Source organism: Mizuhopecten yessoensis, unplaced genomic scaffold, assembly GCF_002113885.1.
Source record: "Mizuhopecten yessoensis strain PY_sf001 unplaced genomic scaffold, ASM211388v2 scaffold7087, whole genome shotgun sequence".
NCBI lineage: Eukaryota > Metazoa > Mollusca > Bivalvia > Pectinida > Pectinidae > Mizuhopecten > Mizuhopecten yessoensis.
This window is the reverse complement of record NW_018406874.1, coordinates 848,318-867,707: the sequence shown is the minus strand read 5'-3', so window position 1 is coordinate 867,707 and position 19,390 is coordinate 848,318. Positions and strand designations below refer to the sequence as shown.

At 36.5% G+C, this 19,390-nt stretch overlaps 1 protein-coding gene across 1 annotated transcript in view; it reads right to left on the bottom strand.

The window, feature by feature from the left end:
* Positions 1 to 13,788, bottom strand: part of LOC110453079 — a 184,925-nt gene extending 171,137 nt beyond the window's left edge. The window contains exons 1-2 of the mRNA XM_021501909.1: positions 13,418 to 13,788; positions 10,669 to 10,750 (exon numbers count right to left, since the gene is read on the bottom strand). Coding sequence (XP_021357584.1) covers positions 10,669 to 10,750; positions 13,418 to 13,505 — 170 coding nt within the window. The 5' untranslated portion in view covers positions 13,506 to 13,788. The remainder of the gene's footprint in view (positions 1 to 10,668; positions 10,751 to 13,417) is intronic.
* Positions 13,789 to 19,390: the final 5,602 nt, after the last annotated feature.

Sequence of the window (19,390 nt, the reverse complement as noted above, 5' to 3'; positions counted from 1 at the left end):
GTCTATCCATGTCAGTAGTTTGAGGATATTGTGTATCCAGGTGTATTACCCTACATCCTCTAGTCTATCCATGTCAGTAGTTTGAGGATATTGTGTATCCAGGTGTGTTACCCTACATCCTCTGGTCTATCCATGTCAGTAGTTTATCAAAACAGCATGATTCCCCAGTGCAATATCAATATCCTGATATAGAGCTCCAAGCAAACGGATAATAACAAAGATTCATTATAATAAAAAAAATGCTTTTATTTTTTATAATCACTTTTAATATCGTGATTGTTCCTTAGTTAGCCTAAGGGGCCATGCTTTGGGACAATCAGATTACTTGTCCTATCCAACATATTGTTTGATCATGAGTATTGCCATATGGTAGTTATGTTGCAGCTTTTCTAAAATGTCCTTTCATACACAGAAAGGTGGTCACAAATAAAGTACAAGGAATCACACTGGGACAACTCCTGTATGAATTAGGAATCACGCTGGGACAACTCCTGTATGAATCAGAAATCACACTGGGACAACCCCTGTATGAATCAGGAATCACGCTGGGACAACTCCTGTATGAATTAGGAATCACACTGGGACAACTCCTGTATGAATAAGGAATCATACTGGGACAACTCCTGTATGAATTAGGAATCACACTGGGACAACTCCTGTATGAATAAGGAATCACACTGGGACAACTCCTGCATGAATCAGGAATCACACTGGGACAACTCATGTATGTATTAGGAATCACACTGGGACAACCCCTGTATGAATCAGAAATCACACTGGGCCAACTCCTGTATGAATTAGGAATCACCCTGGGACAACTCCTGTATGAATTAGGAATCACCCTGGGACCACTCCTGTATGAATTAGGAATCTCTCTGGGGCAACTCCTGTATGAATTAGGAATCACGCTGGGACAACTCCTGTATTAATTAGGAATCACACTGGGACAACTACTGTATGAATAAGGAATCATACTGGGACAACTCCTGTATGAATCAGGAATCACACTGGGACAACTCTGCAGGAATTAGGAATCACACTGGGACAACTCCTGTATGAATCAGAAATCACACTGGGACAACTCCTGTATGAATTAGGAATCACGCTGGGACAACTCCTGTATGAATTAGGAATCACGATGGGACAACTCCTGTATGAATCAGTAATCACACTGGGACAACTCCTGCATGAAGCAGTAATCACACTGGGACAACTCCTGCATGAAGCAGGAATCACGCTGGGACAACTCCTGTATGAATTAGGAATCACGATGGGACAACTCCTGTATGAATCAGTAATCACACTGGGACAACTCCTGTAGGAATCAGGAATCACACTGGGACAACTCTGCAGGGATTAGGAATCACACTGGGACAAATCCTGCATGAAGCAGGAATCACACTGGGACAACTCCTGTATGAATCAAGAATCACACTGGGACAACTCCTGTATGAATCAGGAAGCACCCTGGGCAACCCCTGTTTGAATAAGGCATCACACTGGGACAACTGGGACAACCCCTATTTGAATAAAGAATCACACTGGGACAAACCCTGTATGAACTAGGAATCACCATGTAACATTCCCTGTATGAATCAGGAAGCATACTGGGACAACCCATGTATGATTCAGGCATCACACTGGGACAATCCCTGTATGAATCAGGAATCACCCTGGGACAATCCCTGTATGAATCAGGAATCACACTGGGACAATCCCTGTATGAATCAGGCATCACCCTGGGACAACCCCTGTATGAATCAGGCATCACACTAAGACAACCCCTGTTTGAATCAGGAAGCACCCTTGGACAACCCCTGTATGAATCAGGAATCACCCTGGGAAAACCCATGTATGAATCAGGCATCACACTGGGACAACCCCTGTATGAATCAGGAATCACCCTGGGACAATCCCTGTATGAATCAGGAATCACACTGGGACAACCCCTGTTTGAATCAGGAATCACCATGTAACATTCCCTGTATGAATCAGGCTTCCCCCTGGGACAACCCCTGTATGAATCAGGAATCACACTGGGACAATCCCTGTTTGAATCAGGCATCACCCTGGGACAACCCCTGTATGAATCAGGCATCACACTAAGACAACCCCTGTATGAATAAGGAATCACACTGGGACAATCCCTGTATGAATCAGGAATCACACTGGGACAACCCCTGTATGAATCAGGAATCACCATGTAACATTCCCTGTATGAATCAGGAAGCACACTGGGACAACCCCTGTATGATTCAGGCATCACACTGGGACAACTCCTGTATGAATCAGAAATCACACTGGGACAACTCCTGTATGAATTAGGAATCACGCTGGGACAACTCCTGTATGAATTAGGAATCACGCTGGGACAACTCCTGTATGAATTAGGAATCACGCTGGGACAACTCCCTTATGAATCAGGAATCACACTGGGACAACTCCTGTATGAATCAGAAATCACACTGGGACAATCCCTGTATGAATCAGAAATTACCTAGAGTTCATGCAGATGGACCATGAATATGGAAACAACACCTGCATTAGGAAAAACTTTACATGACAAAGAAATATTTTATTATTTACAGCATATAATAAATATAAATAAATAAAATTCACAGTCCTTTGATCTGAAAAGCATAAATCTATACTTTACATGTCAGAAGTAATTGTCATTTATGTTAGTGCCTCAGCTGTAAACAAGTCAGAAAGCTTCCCAACGATTTCCTTTCCTTGAATATATAGCCTTGAATTATATAATTATCTTTTCTGATCTGTACAATTTAACAGTCACAAGATGAAACAACTATACATAAGTATGTTGATCAGGTTTAACAGTGCCTGGATAGAGTCTAGAATCTTCTGTCCAGTTACTGATTAAATTCCTGTCACAGAAGTAAACTAATTACAACCCAATTACACTTATAGAGAATACCCCGATTTCACAATCCTGAATATTGTAACTCCATGCCACCTTTAATTTCTTCAAAAACCATGGTCCAAAATCAACAAAAACCTGGTTATTCAGTCAATGTCAGAGACACTGGGCTTTAAATAGGAGGCACTATCAGAGACCAAATGTGAGACCAAATTAAGCCTTGTCATGCAACAATACAAAAATTAAAATCTGGTTTTGTAAGAAATAATTTGAGGTATATATTATGTACAACATAAGTAGTATTGAAATGTGTTACTTCTATAAACTGGAAATGTTTTGCAATGCGTTGTATGCGATACTTAAAAGAAATAAATACTATAAGACAACATTGCCTATGGCTACCTTATTTCACAATCATTTAAAAGCCTGTGTCTCTATATATATATACATTTAATATCTTCCCACGTTTCACTCTACACACTTTTAGCAGTATATTATACCAACATTACCCCTAGATTGACTAGATAACCATTTAATGGAATGAAAGAAAAAGCTTTTATACTGATATTTACTCAAATCAGATATGACTTAAGTCAAATTTGAAATTAGGATATATATGCTTAATTTAAAAGATACCATTGGAAGAAAAAAAAATCTAGTAAATTGCTAGTTATATGCATTAAATCTTACGATTTATTTTTTAGTTTGTAGTAAGTTTTAATATTCAATTACAAATTTAATGTTAAATCAATGAAGATGAGAAACTTTTGATGAGTTAAAATACATTATTCTGAGGGTTTTATGTATCAATAGGATTATTCATTAGAAATCCTAAATACTGTCTGTAAACTTTGAGACTGTATAGATACACAGACCAAAGGCAGTCGTACAATATGTACACCCCTCAGTTATCTTATTTAAAGTATTATGCTGGGGGAACCCAGAGACCTTTGTACAGGACATTGTGTAACCCAGACACTTGTACAGGACATTGTGTAACCCAGACCTTTGTACATTTGTACAGGACATTGTGTAACCCAGACCTTTGTACAGGACATTATGTTACCCAGATCTTTGTACAGGACATTGTGTAACCCAGACCTTTGTACAGGACATTGTGTAACCCAGACCTTTGCACAAGACAGTGTGTAACACAGACCTTTGTACAGGACATTGTGTAACCCAGACCTTTGTACAGGACATTGTGTAACCCAGCCCTTTGTACATTTGTACAGGACATTGTGTAACCCAGCCCTTTGTACATTTGTACAGGACATTGTGTAACCCAGACTTTTGTACATTTGTACAGGACATTGTGTAACCCAGACTTTTGTACATTTGTACAGGACATTGTGTAACCCAGACTTTTGTACATTTGTACAGGACATTGTGTAACCCAGACCTTTGCACAAGACAGTGTGTAACCCAGACCTTTGTACAGGACATCATGTAACCCAGACCTTTGTACAGGACATTGTATAACCCAGACCTTTGTACAGGACATTATGTAACCCAGATCTTTGTACAGGACATTGTGTAACCAAGACCTTTGTACAGGACATTGTGTAACCCAGCCCTTTGTACATTTGTACAGGACATTGTGTTACCCAGACCTTTGTACAGGGCATTGTGTTATTGTACAGGGCATTGTGTAACCCAGACCTTTGTACAGGACAATGTCTGATAAGTCGACTTATATTTTTCTACTTAGCATTCACTTGTCCATGTAAAAAAAAGTCTATTCATAGCCACATGACAAAACAATTGTCAGTTTGGTCAATGAAATATATGGTTTATATATGCTGTTCTATAATTAGGACATTCCTTTAAGGGTCAATTATTTCCACATTGTTCAGACAGCACAGAAATAGGTTCCCCATTCCAGAACAATTCCTTTGTTTCTATATAAACCTACAATGTCTTCAGAGATATTATCATAGACGCCTTAATTAAGATGGAAATTTTAGGTCTTTTAAAATGGTGGCCAGGCTAGCCCCGACATAAACGGACCCACTGCTAACAGACTGTGTTGTCTGTTATGTAACTTCAGCAATTTAATGAAAAGTCAGTTTACAAGTTAGGTCTTGAAGTCATGTTTTTGTAGCCAATTTCCTGTCCTTATCTCCCCAGATCTATAGGAATGGACAGAAAACATCACAATGTGATACTGCAGTAAAAGTACATGTACAGGTCAGTACATAAAGGTAGATCTGGTCACAGGTACTTATGTAAAACTAATTAGTCCATTACTGGTGTCACAAACCTATTTAATTTCTGAGAGGAAATTAGTTTCCAAGGATCCTTGTTGAGATATCTAATTAAATGAGTAGGATTTTTTATTTCTTTAAAGAAATTAATACCTGCTTAAGATTAGCCACTTGACCCTTCCATTTGGCCAAACAAGAGCAAATCAGTTGACAGAACTTTATATTGCTGGGGCGACTTCCCTCATTTTACATCATTTATGTACTACATTGTACAAGCAATGTCAGTAATATGTCACATTACTGTACTACATGCGGGTGTAGTCAGTAAGCTTATTAGAATCCTAGCTTGGTGAAAAGTAGGAACATGATGAGACAGTACAGGTGTCCATGCATGTTGATGACCTAACTTAAGGATTCCTTAGTGTACCAATAAAGAAAACTTTGAATTGGAAACTTTTTAATCTGCATGAAAATAGCATCTATATAACTAATAATCATTTCTGAAAAGAAACCCATACCATTGCCAAACTTTTATGAAAACTTTAAAATGTTTGTAAGACATGAATGCCCCCATCACCATGTGACATTACTTTCAGTGTTTGATGTTCTATAAATAGTAACAACCACTTTGATTACAGAGGGACATGGCCAACACTATATGCCCCCACCCCCCACCCCGGGGCATAAAAATGAAGGCAAAAAGTTTGAGAGTCCTATACATTGGGCCTGGTCAGGGGTCGTTTGATGGCCTAGTCCTATACATTGGGCCTGGTCAGGGGTCGTTTGATGGCCTAGTCCTATACATTGGGCCTGGTCAGGGGTCGTTTGATGGCCTAGTCCTATACATTGGGCCTGGTCAGGGGTCGTTTGATGGCCTAGTCCTATACATTGGGCCTGGTCAGGGGTCGTTTGATGGCCTAGTCCTATACATTGGGCCTGGTCAGGGGTCGTTTGATGGCCTAGTCCTATACATTGGGCCTGGTCAGGGGTCGTTTGATGGCCTAGTCCTATACATTGGGCCTGGTCAGGGGTCGTTTGATGGCCTAGTCCTATACATTGGGCCTGGTCAGGGGTCGTTTGATGGCCTAGTCCTATACATTGGGCCTGGTCAGGGGTCGTTTGATGGCCTAGTCCTATACATTGGGCCTGGTCAGGGGTCGTTTGATGGCCTAGTCCTATACATTGGGCCTGGTCAGGGGTCGTTTGATGGCCTAGTCCTATACATTGGGCCTGGTCAGGGGTCGTTTGATGGCCTAGTCCTATACATTGGGCCTGGTCAGGGGTCGTTTGATGGCCTAGTCCTATACATTGGGCCTGGTCAGGGGTCGTTTGATGGCCTAGTCCTATACATTGGGCCTGGTCAGGGGTCGTTTGATGGCCTAGTCCTATACATTGGGCCTGGTCAGGGGTCGTTTGATGGCCTAGTCCTATACATTGGGCCTGGTCAGGGGTCGTTTGATGGCCTAGTCCTATACATTGGGCCTGGTCAGGGGTCGTTTGATGGCCTAGTCCTATACATTGGGCCTGGTCAGGGGTCGTTTGATGGCCTAGTCCTATACATTGGGCCTGGTCAGGGGTCGTTTGATGGCCTAGTCCTATACATTGGGCCTGGTCAGGGGTCGTTTGATGGCCTAGTCCTATACATTGGGCCTGGTCAGGGGTCGTTTGATGGCCTAGTCCTATACATTGGGCCTGGTCAGGGGTCGTTTGATGGCCTAGTCCTATACATTGGGCCTGGTCAGGGGTCGTTTGATGGCCTAGTCCTATACATTGGGCCTGGTCAGGGGTCGTTTGATGGCCTAGTCCTATACATTGGGCCTGGTCAGGGGTCGTTTGATGGCCTAGTCCTATACATTGGGTCTGCTCAGGGGTCGTTTGATGGCCTAGTCCTATACATTGGGCCTGGTCAGGGGTCGTTTGATGGCCTAGTCCTATTACAGTTATATTTATATTCAACACAAAAATAAGGGGAGGTTACTGAGTGTATGAAAACCACACTGGAACTCTCTAATGTTTTGCCTGTTGTGGGACAGGGTTCCTTAATCCCTACTATTACACTACTATATACATAATACAAATTATCAGCTTTCTGAGAGTCAACAATGTAACCTCATCATGTTGTGTCAAAAGCATTTCCAATTTTCAAATAGCACCACCAGATATCTATCTTAATCCAACATTAATGAAAATGAGAAAGTAATATTGTGATATCTGGGGAGAATTAATGGCCTAAAAACCATATATAAATGTTTGAAGTAAATTCATCTGGAAAATCTACATGAATTGTGGTAGCGATGGCTTTCAAGTTACTCAATATCAACAATCTAATAATGTTTCATAGCTATCAGTTGATCATTTATTGGTATACACCTTCTCTACTGGACAATTCTGACCTTTTAACATCATCCACAACGTATGGATAAATTCCAAAAATATTTAGTCAATTGTGTTGCTTCATTTAACTCCTTTATGTGGCACCTAAATTGACTCGGTGACATGGTTTAGTAATCGGACATAAATTTATGTGCCAATTCACCACGGTATAATCCCTAATGTGTCGGAGATCAGCATGTCAATAGCAGCGGAAGCTTTGATCAGAAAACTCTCCGTCGTCAACTTCGGTTAATTGCAATTCACAACGATGTCCGACACAAGCTCACAACTTTAGTACAGAATACCTAATGTGAAAGAGGAAATATTGATTTTTCAATGTTTTATGCATGATTAAGTCTTAAGAATCCTATATCTTGCTAGCATTTCAAATAATATGGGAAAACCTGCATATGAATAAATTATAATACCTACGAACATTTTTTATAAATTAATCATTGTACCTATGTTAGAATCATATCAGTTTATAACAAATGCTATTTTTCACAAACCTAACACTGTTTTACCTGCTATGTTAACCCGGTGTTTTACCTGTTCTGAGCAAAGCCTAGTTTGTTTTCCTGTTGTGTAAGTTACCTTATTTTTAACCTGTTATGTAAGAACCCATATTTTACTTCCTTTCTGTGTGATCACTATTTTTTACCTGTTGTGTAACACACACACACACACACACACACCTTTACCTGTTGTGTAACCTAGTTTTTACCTATATTAAACCCGTACACACACCTGGTCATGGGTTAGGAAATAATATACCTGAACAGACCAGACTTGTAAAAAACTGTTTTACCCAATATCCTATTATATCAGAAAACCAAGCAGGCTTAAAAATGATAGAAGATAGTTAATTGGCATTCAATAATTGATGTTAATCCTTACACACTACACTTCAGTTCCTGGATCAAGTTGATGGAACACAAAATTGATAAACAGATTTCGTAATAAACAAAAAATCAATATGAACAAAAATATATATCAATTACATTAATTGAGCTGAGTCACACGTAAGTTATATTTTGCTAGTCTTGCATGAACTAATAAGTATTTAACAGGTATTACCCTAAGGAGAGAAATCAATATGTGACGGGGGATTTGTATAATATTCCTTGTCTAGTGCTACATCATTCACCCAACAAATCCATCAGTTCTATCTATATACATAGAAAACCATTATCTCTGACAGTCCAATCAGCATCAAGTTATACCCACAATAAACATATCGTCCAAGGAATTCACAAACAAAATAGGCACAAGCTTACCGATCCTAACTACAGTAAACAAATACAGGACAGCGTATGTGTTCATCCTGTCTCCGTAAATACTGGTCATTTAGACAGGTAAATACTGGTCATTTAGACAGGTAACTAGTGGTCGTTATACACAGGTAGAAATATGAGTTTACAGTCATTGTTGACAGGTAACTGGTGGTCGTTATACACAGGTAGAAATATGAGTTTACAGTCATTATTAAACACAACAGTCGTTATTGACAGGTAACTAGTGGTCTTTAAACGTAGGTAGAAATATGAGTTCACAGTTGTTATTGACAGGTAACTAGCAGTCACTATACACAGGTGAAAATGACTTTACAGTCATTATTGACAGGTAACTAGTGGTCATAATATACAGGTAGAAATAGGAGTTGGCAGATAAATACAGGTCACTATATGAAGGTAATAAGTAATATTATTCCTCTATATAGTGGTCACTATAGCCAGATAAATTTACATAACAGACAGGTAAATACTGGTCACTATATGAAGGTAATAAGTAATATTTTTCCTGTATATAGTGGTCACTATAGCCAGGTAAATTTACATTACAGGCAGGTAAATACAGGTCACTATATGAAGGTAATAAGTAATATTTTTCCTGTATATAGTGGTCACTATACTCAGGTAAATTTACATTGTAGGCAGGTAAATCCCAGTTATTATGGAAAGGTATCAATGTGTTATCACTCTTATTGTAAAAAAAAAAGCAGGCACTATATATAGGTAACAGTTATTCTAAAATCAGATAAATATTAAATGGTAATCCTGTAAGGTTAAAACATGGTCACTATGGACAGGCAAATAGTAGTTTTTATAGACAGGTAAATTATGGTATTAGTATACAACTGTCAATACAATTATCAAATCTTTTCAAAGAAGACGCTACTAGGCTGGAGGTAGAAGTTATGAACATGCATGTTTTCAAACAAATAGAGAACGAAGTTTCTTTCCATGTAAAGTAAATGTTGTTAGGGAATATAAATCTTTGTATATATATGTATGTTGTAATATAGCAATTATGTAGTTATAATGTTTTCAATGAAAACAAGAGCACATAGATAATAATCAATATGTAAATCACAATATCCCCAGCCATTCATAGGCATGTTCTGTTATGTGTGTGTAGATTTGATCAGTAAATGCTACAAGCACATAAGACTGGCTATCACCTACTAAGTTTTTGCAAAGAAAGTGTCCTGAACTACATTTTGCTTGCTTGCTAGGTTTAGACTTCGGATCTGATATCTGAGAGATTGAAATTACAAAAGTTTCGTTTTTTCTCTCTAAATTAAAGATCCTAGAGTGAGAAACCAGCTCTACAAAACAAATATTTGAACACATTTAGTGTTAATGTTTCAAATGTACAATTCCACAATCTTTACATGTACTCAGCAATGGCAAAATAAACAAGAGGTAACACGATTAGAACGACCGTTGTTACAATGACACATGTAATCCAGTCCAGGTTATGGTGATAACACCCGACATGTAAAAACTGCTGATTTCTAAGGTTATCGACCAGGCTACAAGTCTAGCTTTCTGAATAAAGCCACCCTTTCTAATCAAGTGTATCGAGCGGTAAACATGTGTTTTTATAGTTATTCTTCTATTTATAAATGCCAAAATACTCGGAAATTTTGTTTTAAACAGAAAGTGTCAATATCCCCAGTGCCATAACCCTTGGATTGAGGTACAATAGTTAGGCAAAGGGTGAAAATAATGTAGGAAACATAGTTCAGATATATAGTATTTCTTTCTTTTTTAAATTTTTAAAATGAATAAATTAAAAATTTAATAGATTGTGTTTTATTTAAAATTACTACCTTGCTATCTGTAAATAATGAAACATAAACTTTTTGTTTATTTTTTGAAATGCTTTTTTTTTAAGCCTTTTGTTTTTACATGAACATGTACTTACTAAAATCCAGAATTGCAGTCGTAGCATGTGCCGTTTACAGAATCAAAGAACTGACCCGCAGAACATGATCCAGACACAGAATCTGCAACATAATAACATACCCGTTATACAACATAAATATATACCGGTTATATAACTTAATTACATAACTGTGATACAAAGTAATCACATATCTGTTATACAATGCTATTACATACCTGTTATAATTACATACCTTTTATACAGCGTAAGTAATTTTTGAATTACATTCCATTCATACAATGTAATTACAAACCTGTTATACAATATAATTTTATATCATTTATACAACTTAATTACATAAATATGATACAATGTAATTACATACCTATTATGCAATGTTATTACATATATGTTATACAGTATAATTACATAATTTGTGAACTAAATATATACCTATCATACAACGTCACTACATACCTGTTTAATATATTAAACTAAAATCTTATGCTAAACTTAAAACAAATCTGACCCTCTTGTTGACCTTTTTCTGTCTACATCATTAAGGAGAGATTGATTTAATTAATCTTATTAAACTTATGATTATCTGCTAACAGATTCAATATGATTAAAATATCTCTTCTATAAAGTGGATATTGGTATATTCATTGATTTTAGAAACCTTGGTTGACAAATCACACAATATAACAGATCTTTATAAGCCTATATTTTTTAACTCTAAACAGGCTAGAATAAAGAGTTCTCATGAGTTAAATTTTTATTTCAAATTTTTTAACAAAAACGAACTTAAGAACCCTGTATGAACTGAACATTCCCTAGTATTAGATTTTTATCACCTAGCACTGCCGGAAGGTCCTTTTAAAAAAATTGTCAAGACACAAATTCCACACCACAGCATTCTGCAAATTTTGTTTGTAATGTCAAATTTATGTTTTATGAGCGTTTTTATGTGACATTTGGATTCTGTTTTTTGACAATATATGTATATCCTGCTAGCATTATCAAAGGACATTTTAATAAAGCTGGAAAAAAGCCAGGTAAGCATAATTTTATGAAAGTTGTTACAGCTTATTTGACAAATGGGCAGTGCTTACCACCCAAACTAGTATTGTACAGTGTACATAAATGTCCTATATACATATACAGGTTATGTACATATAATTTTAAGTTTGCTCACTTTACCAATATAGCTGGCACAAATTCAAATAGCATTTTCTCAAGTTTCCATTATAGTCAAGTCTCCAGGTGTTCAACCATGTCGGCCTTCAGCTGTGCCCAGTCTGCCCTTTATTTTAAAATTCTACCATAAAATTCACGAAAATAAAAATTTGCTCAGATATATTTTATAACTTGTACCAAAATCAAAAGACACTGCAATACACGATCTTAAATCTTTACAATGTCAGGCAGAACACATAACTGACATGTAAGCAAAGTAAATAAGCAATTGCATGCACCTCAAATTTGTACTTGCGATAAATATTATACCAGAGCAGGGATGTTGGGGTGGAGAGCAGATAGCTTGATGATAAACTGCATGCACATCATTTACAGTCCACCTACACAACTGATTGAAATATGTTCCTATTTCAAAAATCATAATAGCTAGGTGTTTCTAAATACAGACAATGTTATGCTTCGTTATCACATTGCAATAACTTGTGTAGTAACCTTATATAATTACTAGCACTTAGTTTTACTTAAAACTTTTATTTCTCTAGTTGAGCAGTAATTAGAATACTAAATGTGTTTTGAGGTTCAAGTTTGATATACCCAGTACCAATGTGTGAGGTCTGTTGGAAACCCATAGCCTGACCAAATGGTGTATTTCACAAAGCTATATGCCAATGGCAAAACATGGGGTAAATCCACATGTATTTCATTATCGAAGCAATCCTTACTATTCTTTTTAACTTAATAAAATTTATTGAAAACATTTCTTTTTAATATTACCGGTAGTTTCGAATATCATTAAATAGACCTTTAATCAGTTTTAGTGTTTTCTTATTGTTAACTGTACATGTCCTGCCTATGTTATTTCCTTGTCATATCAATAACAATTAAGATTTTTTTTTTTTTTTTATTGTGTACATTAAAAAAAAAATTATTATCAAATTTGACATACATTTTCAGAGTCTGTAACAACTTACGTTGTTTTTTATATTCGACTTCCATTCTAAGGCGACGAAACAAATATTTAAGTCATGTCAACTAATCCTGTGATCCTAGTCTTGTATAACACAATATTCCATCATTGTAATCAGTGGGTTACTACTATTAATATAAACAAAGCCTGATATCGGTTTGTTTTGAAAATCGTTTTCAACTTTTCATTTTTTAAAGGAAATAAACAATGTGAGATAAGTTGATATCTTTACATTTCGTTTTTAATTGTAAGAGAACAGATTTTAGCATAAAAAATGTCGATTACGTATATTATACCTTTGATTATATATTTTATGAAAGAGGATCACTTCTTCCCAATTTTTCCACTTGTTGTATATCACACAAATAAAACAAACAGTTGAAACTTGGATAACATTATTTTTGTAACTGAAATATCTAACTAATCAATATTACTCAAAATTATTTAAATCACCGGTTAAACAATAATACTTCCATGTTAAACTGTGTTATTTGAATTCTACTTGTGATTTCTGATAATGCTCTAAAGTAATATAAAGTTTCACTCCATCACAGCTGCACCAGATTCACAGCATGTACAACTTGACAACATCAAAGCTTACTTGAATGACTTTCTAAAACTCACCTATGGCCAGCCATAGAATACATAATGTTGATATTAAAATGTTTGGAATTTTGTACTTTTCCTTCATATTTCGAAACTTTCTTTTCATAAGGCACTTTTTCTACAACCTCACATAGAGAGCTATGGGGCCTCGACACTAACTACAAGCGGGCCAGCGCTTGGGAATCACGGAAGCTTGCGTCCTTTCACATAGTGTATGATTGTCCCCCGGAATGAATCTCAAGTATCTCTAGTCCTCCTCCTGTACGAAATGTAATGTCGAAACTTCCTGAGGACAGTTTTCTGGGGGTAATATCAATGAAGCTTTCTGCTGTTATATCCAACGTGCCCCCGTTCAGTTCACGAAAATGGAGCTTTGATACGCGCTTTCTGATTGGTCGCCCAGTCACAGTTGATCTACCCCGGTAGTAAATCGCCCTACTCTAGCGTCATGTATCTAGGCAACGTTCCAACAATGTGGCCGTATATATTTCGTATACTGTAAACCAAATATATTGTCATAAGGGATCAAATTGTAAAACCCTAGCCACTGGTGTACAACAGGTTAACCGCTGTGACGTACGCTATTTGTAAACAATTAGCATTGTGTAGCCCGGAGAGGAGCTTGTGTACACTTGCTCGTCCGCATATAAAGACAGGTGCCTATAAGGTGGCTTCTAGATTGTTGGTCAGCGTAGCGTGAGACATGCAATTACTCGGCTTTATAGAAATGAAATTGACTATCAACAATAAAATTGCTTAAATCATATCCACATCTATATATGGAAATCCTGTCAATTAAAACTGGTGGGAAAAATGTGTTACAAAGTATCAAATTGCATCAAGTAACGGTCGATTTTGTAACGTTAATTATCAACATTTTTATACAATTTAAGCCGTACATTGTTTCAAATCAGAGCAATGCAAAACCATGAAAAATATTGCACATGTGTTTATTCACTTTCATCCTGTTTAATTGTACTTTTTGATAAAACACATTTCGATTTTATTATACATGCACTATATAAATGTACACATATATTGAAACCAGAGTATCGGTTGGAAACATCTTTTTTTGCACAAAATAAAATATATAGAATATGTGAACATGAGCTTGAATTAACGACCGGACTCGCGGAAATTAAAGGACATTCCAGGAATGTATGATACAGGAATACTAGTCGGCCTTGCATAAGCTCAGTAATGTATATATATATATACAGTCAGTCCTGTTTACAAACGTGATGAGATAGATGATCTCTAAGAATTCAACCTAATTATGGTGAGACAAAGTTAAATATTTACAGAGAAACTCGGATCTTTCCTGGCGGGCACCAGGAAAGGACATTCAGAGTTACTAGGCGAAGGATGACGTACACGCGCAGTTGGTTAGATCACGGAATTATATTAGTTATCTAAGTCCGTGGTAAGATCCGGTAAGGTTGATTTCATCATTTAAAAATAACTTAATAAAAATTTCTTCACAATAAATAAAAATAATTTCTACATTAACATTGTTCTTTAATGCATTAATATTGTTGTAATAGGTATTTTAAATTTGCAGTTAATTCAAAGTATAATTTTTCTGAAGCCATCCGCCTACAAATGTTTTCAACAAACCATTTTAATACTGGGTTTATTTTGCTGTGATCTACTAAATCAAAATAATTATGACATGACCACTTTTATCTGTTGTACATTAACTTCCATCAGAATTTTGTTATTTGGAAAAGGACATCTCATAAATTGTTACAACCTCTGTAAAATGTTCACTTTTGTTTTGTCAAATAAAAATACGTAAGGAACAAACGATTTGTAAATAATATACAGTAGCTGAAATTATACCAATATAGATTTCAGATTTAGTTTTCATTTAACTCTCAGACACACGACAATGCGTAACGTGAGGTATGTTAATTACGTTTAGTAAAATAATTCAATTATGAATTCTATTTGAGTTAGAAAACCTTATAAATATACAAACTCTGAGGATCCTCCAAAGTAAAAATTTAGGGTTCGGATTAGCATTACATGTGATTGCCTTGTTCTGTTCCACCATTATATCCTGAACAACATCCCAATTGACAGCAGAATTAAGTTTGGTTTGTTTGTGTTTTACGTCCTATTAACAGTTTTGGTCATTTAAGGACGTGCCAGGTTTTGGTGGTGAAGGAAAACCAGAGTTCCCGGAGAGAAAACCACTGACCTACGGCCAGTACCTGGCGACTGCCCAACGTAGGTCTCGAACCCGCAACCCAATGGTGGAGGGCTGGTGGTAGCAGAATGCCAGACTTGGCCACCGCGCAATTAAGAATAATAAAATGTCTAGCATTTTCTGCATGTCTGCATTCTAATATGTACTTTAATCCGATTAAATTGTTATGATGAATTTTGAATAATTGTCGCAATTTCCCTCGGTATAATAATTATAATATAATATTTCAAAGGATGACGTTCACTCGATGTAATCAAAGTTACACTAATTATATACCTCCTTATAATATACTGACATCTGGAAGAGAGGGGCGTGGTAATTTTCAATTAAAATTGAAATTTTCATTATAAGAAAGAAATGACAGATTTTTTTTAATTGAAAAAAAAGGGAAATTAAATGAGAGATATTGTCACGACAAACAGAGATCCATTTATTGATCCGTTATCCTAGAAACATCGGATCCGAATTAGGTGCCTCAGAAAGTCGATATTCGGAAAGGAAGATGAATAATGAGTTGAACTTGGGGTCAATCGTAAATCTTCAAAGTTTTCCGGGAATTCCCAAATACATTGAGTGGCGAATCATACGATTTTGGGAGAGGGCGCTAAGTTGATGACGTTTACTGTTAACATCTCCATCCATTGAAAATGTGTGGAAATAAAAATAAAATAAAAGTGTTAGATCTGCCATTCTTCCCTCACAATTGTTGTGAAGGGAGTAGGGGACAGGTCTACCTCAGAACTATAGAACTACTGTTTATTTCAGTAAGAATGGTGGAGGCGCCTGCCTAAAAGAAGCTCCCTTCCCTGGATCTGCACATAACCTGTAGTATACTGGTAAGTTATGTCTGGTGCCTGTAGTATACTGATAAATTATGTCTGGTGCCTGTAGTATACTGGTAAGTTATGTCTGGTGTCTGTGGTATACTGGTAAGTTATGTCTGGTGCCTGTGGTATACTGGTAAATTATGTCTGGTGCCTGTGGTATACTGGTAAGTTATGTTTGGTGCCTGTTGTATACTGGTAAGTTATGTCTGGTGTCTGTGGTAAACTGGTAAATTATGTCTGGTGCCTGTGGTATACTGGTAAATTATGTCTGGTGCCTGTTGTATACTGGTAAGTTTTGTTTGGTGCCTGTGATATACTGGTAAGTTATGTCTGGTGCCTGTTGTATACTGGTAAGTTTTGTTTGGTGCCTGTGATATACTGGTAAGTTATGTCTGGTGCCTCAGGTATACTGGTAAGTTATGTCTGGTGCCTTAGGTATACTGGTAAGTTATGTCTGGTGTCTGTATTATACTGGTAAGTTATGTCTGGTGCCTGTGGTGTACTGGGAAATTATGTCTGGCGCTTGTGGTATACTGGTAAGTTATGTCTGGTGCCTGTAGTATACAGATAAATTATGTCTGGTGCCTGTAGTATACTGGTAAATTATGTCTGGTGCCTGCTGTATACTGGTAAGTTATGTCTGGTGCCTGTAGTATACTGGTAAGTTATGTCTGGTGCCTGTTGTATACTGGGAAGTTATGTTTGGTGCCTGTGATATACTGGTAAGTTATGTCTGGTGCCTCAGGTATACTGGTAAGTTATGTCTGGTGTATGTGGTATACTGGTAAGTTATGTCTGGTGCCTGTAGTATACTGATAAATTATGTCTGGTGCCTGTAGTATACTGGTAAATTATGTCTGGTGCCTGTTGTATACTGGTAAGTTATGTTTGGTGCCTGTGATATACTGGTAAGTTATGTCTGGTGCCTGTAGTATACTGATAAATTATGTCTGGTGCCTGTTGTATACTGGTAAGTTATGTCTGGTACCTGTGGTATACTGGTAAGTTATGTCCGGTGTCTGTGGAATACTCGTAAGAGAAATAACTATAAATATTTTTAACCGCTCACTCTTAACGTTCTAGTTTATTTGGTGCTTTAACATTTGTATGGTATGCTGCAATGTGTTATTCAATACGAAAATGTTTTTTTTAAATACGCCACACGTTTGAAGAAGGTGAATTTACCGCTATCCGTTCTACGTAATCGCACACAGGTTAGGACTTGAGGAGAGGTAATTTATGATTAAAAAACCCTGCTTACGTCAATCAAACTGTTACTGTACTGTAAGCACCCCACTTAGTTATTGTATATATGTCGCTATGACATGTTCGTACTTTTATTGTTATTATTGTCGAAGAGGAGTGTATCTCCTAATCTATCGTAGTGAAGTCTTCATATTTAAGGGTGTACCTTAGTGATGTCTTCGTATACACCTATTATAAGTCAGTTTAGTGTATATCTTATAGTGCCTTTTGAATGTATGAAATAGTACAGGCGTACTATAGACAGTATGAATTGAAGCGACACGAAATGTCCCACGTCTTTATTTAGAGATTACCTACAAGTTAGCGAATATGTCGATAAGTGGAGATATACGTACAGTATACTTTTTGGCGACCTCAACCACGATTGCTATCTAAGTAAGTGCCTCAACCAAAGTAAATGAATCGCAAGGTTTTAATAGGCTGGATGTCATAGATCTGATGGCCGAAAACATCATACAAAATATTATAAATGTATTAATATCAATAATACTGAATAGTAATAGCACGGACCAGTTACCTCAAGACTGACGCAATGGAATGCAACACTCTCGGCCAAGTTATGATTGAAACAGACGGCAAATGTGGCGCCATGAATATAAACATAAATAAAACACAGATGATTTCCAAACCAATGATTCATTTTATTAAGATTAAAGAAAATGGTCGTTATTCATCGTTTATGTACATTAACATCACGTCAACAATGCTGAAAGAAAATCCATACAAATACCCATAAAGAAAGCACAAACAAAATGACCTAATAAACTATTTACTACACGTCGATTCAGAAAACCAGACAAAGTAAATGTTGATTACACTCAATACAGTTGCGTCCCCGTTTCGTCATTTAAGACCCATCAATGACAACAGAGACATATAGATATTCCAATATGTATTATAATATATTTGTCTCCGGTGACACCAGAGATAAAAAGAATCTGTAAGCTGGCGGTCACTCATTCAGCCACAGCCCAGCTTATCTCTGGTGTCATAGGTAACGTCTTATCATCTTGGGCTCAGGCTGGATTCAGGAAAAATCACTCCACCACGGACAATATTTTCATTCTACATACCTTAACCTCAATTTATTTTTCACTCGGAAAAAAGTTGTTCTGTTCCTATATAGATTTCAAAAAGGCATTTGATTCGGTTTGGAGACTTGGGCTATGGAAAAAAGTTCAAAAAAGTAAATAACTGGGAAAATGTTCAAAGTCATTTTTAATTTATATGCAAAAACTAAATCCTGTGTTAAAAATGGAAATGATATATCTGAAATGTTCAACTGTAACGTCGGGGTAAAACAAGAGAAAATTTATCGCCATTTTTATTTGCCATTTATCTTAATGATCTAGGAGATTTTCTTGAAGAAAACAGCGTTAATTGTTCACAAACAACAGAAACTTTAAGTGAAAATATTGGAATATACATTAAACTGTTTATAATTCTCTATGCAGATGATACTGTTATCATGTCTGAATCGGCGGAAGGACTCCAATCAGCTCTTAATACTTTTGAATTATATTGTAACAGCTGGAAGCTTGATGTATATATCAACAAAACCAAAATTGTTATATTTTCTAAGAGAAAATGTCGAACACAGTTTCATTTTACAATATGTAATGAAGAGATAGAGGTTCTTGAAGTTTTGAAAATTTAAGCGCTATTGGAAAAACTACATTTACAATT